Source organism: Misgurnus anguillicaudatus, chromosome 3 (genome assembly GCF_027580225.2).
Source record: "Misgurnus anguillicaudatus chromosome 3, ASM2758022v2, whole genome shotgun sequence".
NCBI lineage: Eukaryota > Metazoa > Chordata > Actinopteri > Cypriniformes > Cobitidae > Misgurnus > Misgurnus anguillicaudatus.
Genome location: NC_073339.2, coordinates 24,840,001 through 24,849,304, shown reverse-complemented (window position 1 = coordinate 24,849,304; position 9,304 = coordinate 24,840,001). Strand labels below are relative to the sequence as shown.

At 34.8% G+C, this 9,304-nt stretch overlaps 1 protein-coding gene across 1 annotated transcript; it reads right to left on the bottom strand.

The window, feature by feature from the left end:
- Nucleotides 1–4,396: 4,396 nt before the first annotated feature.
- LOC141361773 (coiled-coil domain-containing protein 106-like) lies at nt 4,397–9,163 on the bottom strand. Its single transcript, XM_073863555.1, has 3 exons — nt 6,331–9,163; nt 5,977–6,189; nt 4,397–5,009 (listed from the first exon to the last, which is right to left on the bottom strand). The coding sequence occupies exons 1-3, from the start codon at nt 6,404–6,406 to the stop codon at nt 4,696–4,698; spliced, it is 603 nt and encodes a 200-aa protein (XP_073719656.1). The 5' UTR covers nt 6,407–9,163; the 3' UTR covers nt 4,397–4,695.
- Between the last annotated feature and the right edge of the window lie 141 nt (nt 9,164–9,304).

Here is a 9,304-nt window from a genome sequence, read left to right as displayed (position 1 = left end):
CGATGCACGGTGGGCAAGTGCATCAAGTGGGTAAATATTTGTGAACTATTTCATGTCGTGAATGTGTTAGCATTTAGTTTAGCCTCATTCATTTTTATGGCTTTAAACAGAGATGAATTTATAAGTCACCAAACACTTCCATGTTTTGCCTATTTCAAGACTGTTACATGAGTTGTTTTGGTGGCAGAAAATAAAACTTTTGATTGGAGTCTTAGGAATTCATTGGGCTAGGCTAAATGCTAAAACATTGAAGAAGCGCTGTACAAATATTAAAAGTCCCAAATTTCAAGTTAATCGGAGCAGGCAAAAAGACAGAATGACAAATAGCTTACTCAGAAAATCTGAAATTCTGGTAAGTTTTGGGTTAATGAATATTGACCCTTCCAATATTTGCTTTGTTAATGAAATATTGGCTGTGTTGTTCTATAAACAGCTTATAGGCTATTAATCTGAATATTTATCTGAATATTCGGAGTCAAAATGTCGGGTACAGTAATAGCTTTTTGTGTACATATTGCGAGAGTTTTAGTTTACTTTTTAAAACACAGCTGTGCTATTTCAAATGTGTGTAAAATAATTATTTTTTGATAGTTTTATTACTTCACTGGCGTGTGTGGTATGATATTACCCACGTATGTTTATGTTGGTAAATGCAGTATTTATACAGTAGACAGATACAAGTGTAATTAACGGGTCACAGGCGGTAAGGAAACCACACTTTGAAAGTCCAGTTACGATGAAGAATACAACATTTGATTGATTATGATTTTTTATTATGTAAAAGGAATATCACAGAGCATTCATGTACAGAGCCCACTCGCTTAGATTCAGTTATATTGATGATCTCTCGGCTCTAGATCCTCATTTTTTCTGCATCAGCCGTGTTTTAGTCCTGCTCTGTGCTGGCGGGCTATAGATGTGCCGTCTCAGTGCCAATTCTTCATCATGACTCTCCAATGACTACACGCGATTAGTATAGGTCAATATACAAACGTGAATCATTGCTAAGTTAAAAAAAATTTCAGGTTATTGTTTTTGTAAAATGTTGCCTACATTGTTTGTCATTTTTAGAGTGTGTCATGTTGAATGTAGACTTAATGGCATGTGTTTTACTTGTGTTAAATAAAATAACGTATGTACATTTGTTTGTTCATCATTGATGGTCCATTATGAATTGAAATCACTTTAATTCAACAAATGTTTTTATTTAAATTATATTCACAAAATTATCAGCAATGTCTATGTAACATGTTTAATGACATTTTTATTATTATGTAGATTTCACTTGGTATTTTTATTGCATTGCTTTAAGTTCTTTGATGATATTTAAAAAAAAATTACGAGGAATTCAATAATAATAATGATCGCTTTGCTTTATTATTAATATGAGGAGTATTTATAAATTTAATTATTCAAATATACTAGATTTTACAGCGTTCACATTTACTTCATATTTTAGTGTGAAAATTAAAAAAGCGTACATAGTAAACGTTTTAACAGTGTATGTGTAAATAGTATATATTTATATGTGTGTGTTGCAGCATTGTATTGATTTGGATAAAATGGTCAGGTAATATACTAATTGTTTATTGCAGGTAGGTGTACGCCAGACATTACATGATTCCAGGCCGGAGATGCACCTGAATCGTCTGTATTTTGATGTGAGGCTGACTGGACATTTAAGACGTTGGATGTTTATTACAAAAGGCAGACTTTTAGAAGAAGAAGGCGACTCTGGGCCGGAGACGATCGGAAGTGTCTCGTATTTGATGTTGATTACAAAAGGCTGCCTTTTAGAAGAAAGAAAAGAGAAGACTACTGACCGGAGACGACCAGACGCGTTTGCTGAATGTGTTGTTGATTAGAAGCGTGATGTGACAGATTCTGTGAAAATTTGTGCTTTTGAAAAAGTTTTGTAAAAGTTGCATTACCTTTGAATCGCGACCTTGTTACATGTTTTAGCTGTTGTTTGTGAAGGTAGGTTTTGTTTGTATGCGAAAAAGTGAGTTGGCATTGCAGATTCAATATGGTATTTCCTGGGTGTTTCAGCGCCACGTAAAATCAAACACGGGAGAAATACAAGACACTCAGAAATGAAAATGAGTTGTTTACAGGTAAACAATGCGTTGTAAGTTGTTATAACATTGATGCGCATACACGCGGAGTTGAAATTGAAAGAGCATGATCTGAAGTCTGTTAGATTTTATGATTTTTTGACGAAGGCACTTTGTCTTTTATTAAAAACGATGTAGGTTAATACTGTTAAATTCGTGCTAAATTATTATTGATTAAATCATAAACTCCCAAACTATGCAATGTTGCAATTAAAAATATTACATGCTACCTGAAATTAGTCAAAGGACTGGAGATTTATTAGTAATATTTCCATGTCATCAAGGCATCAAACAAACACTTTAAACACAACATTTGTAGGCTAAAATATCCCTTTCTGTGTCACACACACACACGCACACCCAAACACACAAAGCTTGACATACAAGCTAAGTGCAAGGTTAGTATTTCTACCGTGCGTGCAATGTAAATTGAGCAATGCTCTTTAGATAGTTTATTATAACTTTTGTAATTTTTATATTGAAATATTTGAAGCAATTGATTTCATGACTTTTTTGTTATGATTTATATTAGTGCTGATCATTTATGAACAATTGGTAAAACATAACTGCTAGGAAAAATTGAGAATTTGGAGGGGCAGAGTGGCTCCTCCCCTAATGACACTTCGGTTAAAAGCTGAGAGTTCAGGATAGTGGTCTGTTGAATACAACTTGTGAGCATTTGATAAAACTTGAAAGTCCTGTTGGAGCTTCGAGAGCGTTTGAATACACCTGTGGATTTTATTTTCAGTTAATTGAGTTTCAACAAAGCCTGAGGTATGTGAAAACATTTGTTATTTATTTGTGTCAACAATAGTTTTTAAGGGTTAAATATGTCACTTGTATAAATATATTGGTGTGAAGAATTCTTAAGTAAAGAAGTATATTGAGATAATAATATTTTAATGTTAAGTGGTCATTCGTTGTTACAATAAAAAAGACTGTTCATGTAATTTCAATTTACTATTGGATATTTTTGTTAAGTAATGTGTTGTTATGAATAAAAATACAAGTTCAAATATCTTAATCTAATTTAATAAATATACACAAGCATATAGAAATTATTGAGTTTTTGAAGTGATTTAGCTTCTTTTTTCATTGATTTCCCTTACACTACAAAGTTAATTCCTTTAATGGTTGTATATTGGAATTGGCTAGAGTCTAGACAGTATGCTTAATGGGTCTTGTGCTGATGTTTTTTGCAAAAATAAAAGGATGTAGCTAGTAGTAGTGTAATTGTGAACATAAGTTAAATACTGATGAAATGAAGAATTTATTTTGTACTGTATTCTATTAGCTGAGCAGCAGTTTGTAATGTAATTTTGTAGAAAAAAATATTTAAATTATTTGAGTCTTTGAAGTGAGTTTGTTTCCTTACACAAGACCAAAGTTCAAAAATCCATTTAATGGTCGTATTTGGAATTCAATAGACTTATGCTTCTGCTTCTGGTCATGTTAAAAGGCAAGAAAATGTGTTTTGACTTAAAATAATTATTATTGTAGTACAAGTAATATTGTTTTTTGTAAAAAAAACAAAAACTTTTTAATATATTATAAAAAAATGTATTGTACATGAACCTTGATTGACACATTATATTAGTGTTCACATAAATGAAATTGTATTTCAAAACACTTTATAATAACTGCACACTATGAAGCATTAGTAAAGCATTAGTTAAGCATTACTAAATAGTCAACTCTTCATTTATTAAACATTAATAGACATTAGTAAGTAGTTTATAAAGGCTTTATTCTTAATTTATAAGCATATATATATAATGTGTTTAATAATTGTCTTTTCATGCTTTATTAATGATTAATTCATCATTTCTAAAATAAGTTTTACATTATTTACAAACCAGTTATTAAGGAGTTTTCAGTGGTTCATAAGATCATTTAGGAAGTGTAAGTAAATGATTAATAAACTATTTAAACATTCATTTATACATTTTATTATTTATACATATAGTAATAAGTTAGTCAGTGTGTTAATAAATGCTTCATTAACACATATTCCTACTGTAATTCATGATTAATTCAGGTAGTTATAAAACATTTAGAAGTGGTCAGTTAACTATTTTTGTGAGCTCATCTAAAGTGAGGACTATTTATGCTTTGTAAAGCTTTTATAAAGTGGATGTAAAAGCTCAGTTAACTTTTAAACAGAAAAAGAAAACAATCACAACAAAGAGTAATACAGAACATAGAAATATTTATTTCCAGATGCAAAAATTAAACTGTACAACTGTACACTTCATATAAAATGAAAAATAAACTTTTGCAATATCACAAAAAATAAAAATCCTTGTACACCTCCAGTAAACATAAGCCTCTGCAATATGGTATAAAATGTTTTTTAAAGTGCTACAGGAGTGCTAATGCAACATAAAAAATAAAAAATATACCATATAAAATACAACAAATAAAATAAATATTATAATAAAATATTTTACCGTGTAAAAACTACCTCAGTATTAACATTACAGAATGTTTCAAACACTTCAAACAGCAGTGCAGATTGTGGACGTGTTTCAGTCCATTACACAACTTTTTGTGAAAACTTGAATACAGATCCTAGATCAGTTCACTTTCCTTTTAGAGGCAGCAGCTTACCGGAAGCTTTAAAGGCTTTGATAGTATCTTCTATAGCTGGATCCTCATGAATCACAGCAGCACATTGTGTGGCAAAAATACTGAGTTTAACCTCACTGCTGTGGGTTTTAAGGAGTTCCTTAAATTTGGAGGGAGCAGCGATGTACAATTCAGCAATCGGTGCATTGACTACGATGGTGTTCCGGTCCACCGCAACCTGCTTGAATGCAGCCGACATGGTCCCTCCTCTGCTGAAGTGTCGAAGAACTCTTTCATATCGGGCCACAACCTGCTTTGGTGTTTGAGCTGTAATTCAGAAAAAATAGAATTAGTGTTAGTATTTGGTTTTATTATTCTCGCACACCCTTTGACACACACACTGCACATTGTTTCTATCTATAGTACGACACATTCCACAAACTTCAGAATAAAGAGAGCCGACCACTTCAGTTTCACCCAGATAATTAGAGCATTCCAATGTTAAATGAAGCCATTAAATAAGTCACATATGGACTTCAGTTATTTATTATACAGTTGTGTACTTTTTTTGTTTTTTATTTGATATAATCTGATTTGTTGGTTTGTTTACATAGTACTTTAGCTAATCAAAGGCAGAAGCTGCTGTAGTTGTAAAGTCTAGTAATTGGTAGCTTATATAGTTAAGATTTAATGCAATAAATTCATCTCATTTGAAGAGTCAGCTGACATTGGCTTAACTTAGCACCCTCTCTATACATTACATTATTACTACGCTCGATAGTATGGTTTAATATTAGCCTCTGTATTCTGCTGCTTATGTTGTCCATAAATTTTTCTGTGTTTTCTCCTGCATCTATTAATGTAAAGCTGCTTTAAAACAAATAAACAATTGTGAAAAGCGCTATATAAATAAAATTGAAATGAATTTATGCTGCCTTCAAGTGCTATCAGAAATGTGACAATTCCCACTTCTAAAGTCGTGATTACGACCTCATCGCATTCAGCTTTCGAAATGGTTGGGCGTTCATGATGTGCATTTTTTACCTAGAAAACTTGTATTTACAATAGCACCAAGAGCATGTGAAGGCAGCATAAGTTACCCTGACATTTTGTTTTAAATCTTTTACAAGGATTTAACTAAACATTAAATAAGTATTTAAGCTGATGTAATCCCAGATGCATTTTCTATGGGACACACACACACACACACACACACACACACACACACACACGGTGACTTCATGCAGGATGAACCAAGAGAAACAAGTGGAAAGGGTAAAAATATCATTCTAACCTCTCTGACGTGTCTTTGTTTCCATTTTCTTCGACTTCTTCCCATACTTTTTCCCTTTCCCCTTTCTTTTCACCCTTTTCTTCTTCCTGTCCCCCTCTGATGAGAATATAGAGGAGTCAGACATAGAATCAGAGGAAGATTCTGAGCTGTCACGACAGCAATCTGAAGACAGGGGAATTGTATTCTTTGAAACGGTGTCCCCTCTTTTAAGAGCTGTTAAAATGGACACAAATATGTACATAAGTCTGACAGCTTGCATCACGTGGTACATAAGAACACAAAGCTTGACTCAAATAATAACACACACTCAATTTTACTATTATTTAAATACATGTTGTGTGTTGTGAGCCTTACCTGAGGCCAGCTGCTCTTTCAGATGGTCTCTCTCCTTGGTCAGCTCATCAATCTTGTCTATTTTCAGTTTACACATCTCCAGCTCATGAGATTTTCTTTTGTCTGCCAGATGTGCAGTGGGGACCGTGGGTACACCTGTTTAAAAGTAACTATACATTATTGAATGAACTGTGAAAGTTCTGTTTACTTTCTTCTTGTCTATCAAACTCTCGTCACATCCCTGAACATTACACAAAGAGAGTCAAAAAATGTCTTTAAAGCGTAACTAAACCCCTGGTCAGAGCCTGACTCCACCCACTTGCAATATTTGAAAAATGCAAGAAAAGTGGGCAGATCTCAAGGAGATAGAGGGGACGAACTATGTGTGTGGTGAGATCGTAACAAGGGCGTGGTGATCTTGAACCTGCTTACGTCACAAATAATTTTTTGGACCCAATTCAATTCAATTCAATTCAATTTTATTTATATAGCGCTTTTCACAAATGTTAATTGTTGCAAAGCAGCTTTACATGAGTAGATGTAAAGGAGAACACAGAAAATCAATAGATAATATAAGCAGTAGAACATAGCGGCTAAGGTTAAACCATACAAGCAAGCGTATTAATAGTGTTACATATACAGTAAAGTGCTAAGCTAAGCCAAAGTTGGCTGACTCTCCCTGGGACTAAAAACCCCCTAGGAAAAAAACCCAGTGGGAAAAATCCTAGAAGGACAAAAACCCTTGGGAGAGATTAATATGTATATGTATATATATATATATATATATATATATATATATATATATATATATATATATATACGGTAGGGATAGGAAACGGGTAAGCGGATTAAACTGGTTCAGCCGGTGGTCGTTGGTCGAGCATCGACTAGGCATCACGATGAAGGACAGCCAGTAGATCAGTGGTGCGATGACCTTCACAGCAACAGGAAATGGGTCTGTTTGTGTCATTGTCCTCGGTGCCGAGGACGAGACAGGGAGACAAAAACAGAGTTCTATTAGCGTAGGGGCTGTTCGCATGTAATGCAAGTGTCATACATTATGGTTGTTTAAAGGGGACATTCCATGAAAATCAGACTTTTTCCATGTTTAAGTGCTATAATCGGGTCCCCAGTACTTCTACCAACCCAGAAAACATGAAAAATAGCAACCCTGTAACTTTGTTTTGGTAAGGCTCTCTCTGCAAGCATGTGAATAAATAGGTCATGCGGATTTCGCTCCCCGCATGACGTAGCTAAGGGCTCTTATTATAATGATACCGCCCCTTCAACTGCGCTATCCAACCATGAACGGCCTTACGAGTGCGATAGACAGAGAGAGAAAGAATGACTGACAGCACGACGCGTTTGTATTCCATCAAACACAAACAGGAGCCTACAATCTTATAACTTGTAGTTTTAATAATCTTTCTAAAGATTGAATTAACGTTCTAAAGGATTAACGTTACCTTAGTGCAAGAGAGAGAGAGAGCGAGTGAGCGAACGGACGAGAGAGAGAGCAACGCGACGGTTCGCTTTCAAGTAAGTTATGTTGTTTAATATGTTTCTCTGAAGTTTATATGAATGAACACGAGGATTAATGCACTGCACGAGACAGATTGAGTGAACAATGCGTATTCACTATCATACACAATAAGTAAATATGTTGTTTAATGTTTCTCTGAAGTTTCAAATGAATGAGGAGTTACAAAATAGATGAGAGACTGACAGAAACGCGAATGTGTTCAATATGTGTAAACAATAAACTTAAACATGTCATTTGATCTGTTTCTCTAAAGTTTAAGCATTAAACGTGTTGTTTTATTACAGATCACTTAAATGTGCAAGTGGTTTGGTCAAAAAGTAAACTTCATTGTGCCTGTTTAAAAGCAGCATGAGAGCTAAAAGTCTTTATTTAAGGGATTTAAGGGATACACACAAAAACGGTGCATTTTTGCTCAGCCCCATAAAGTGCCTATTTTAACATGGCACTATAAATTACCTATATGGTATTTTGAGCTAAAACTTCACATATGTACCCAAGGGACATCAAAGATTTATTTAATATCTTAAAAACGTCTTCTGGAATGTCCCCTTTAAGTCAGCTCGGTTCCAGACAGGCTAACTATTGGGGCAATAGTGTATTACCCATATGAGGTATGTGAGTGCTTTGTTCTAGACAAAATCACTACTGCGGGAAAAGTACATTTACTGGACATATTTTATGTGTATGCTTTGTTAAAGAAGAATGTCTTAAGTTTAGATTTAAATTGATCGACTGTGTCTGATACTCGAACATTATTTGGTAAATCATTCCAGAGCTTAGGGGCTAAGTAGGAAAAGGATCTACCACCTTTAGACACTTTTGATATTCTAGGGATAATTAAGAGACCCGAATTTTGTGAGCGCAGTTTACGTGGTGGATTGTATTCTGATAGTAGTTCTTTAATATACGAGGGCGCTAGGCTATTTAAGGCTTTGTAGGTAGTTAGTAATATTTTAAATTGTATGTGATATTTAACTGGTAGCCAATGTAAATGTCACCGGGTGACGATGATGGGGCGGAACCGAAGGTGGCGGAGAAAGGTTCCGCCTGAAGACGGTTTCCGCCCGGGCCCGATTTTTAACTACACCACTTTACTTCCTGATCTCCCTAGCAACGCAGAGCAGGAGAAAATGAGTAACAGGTGGGGTGAATTAGGCTGGGCGCCCACGATTGGAGGAGAGAGAAAAGACAGGACACATAAGAAGGCCAAAAGAAGCACAAAGGAGCGGTTGTTTGCGGGCGGGAGTCCCTTTATGCTTTGGGCAAACGTAACCACACGCTCCATCCCTGGAGGAGCCGAAAGGGTGCCGTTGATCCGTTAACCACTTATAGTGTAAGGAAAGAGTGCGGCTGCCAGAAGAGGCAAAAAGGACGGGGCTGTGAAAATAATTAAAGGGACACTACACCGGGCTGTTTTGTTGTACTTTGTGAGTACGTTGCTTGCGTTTTGTT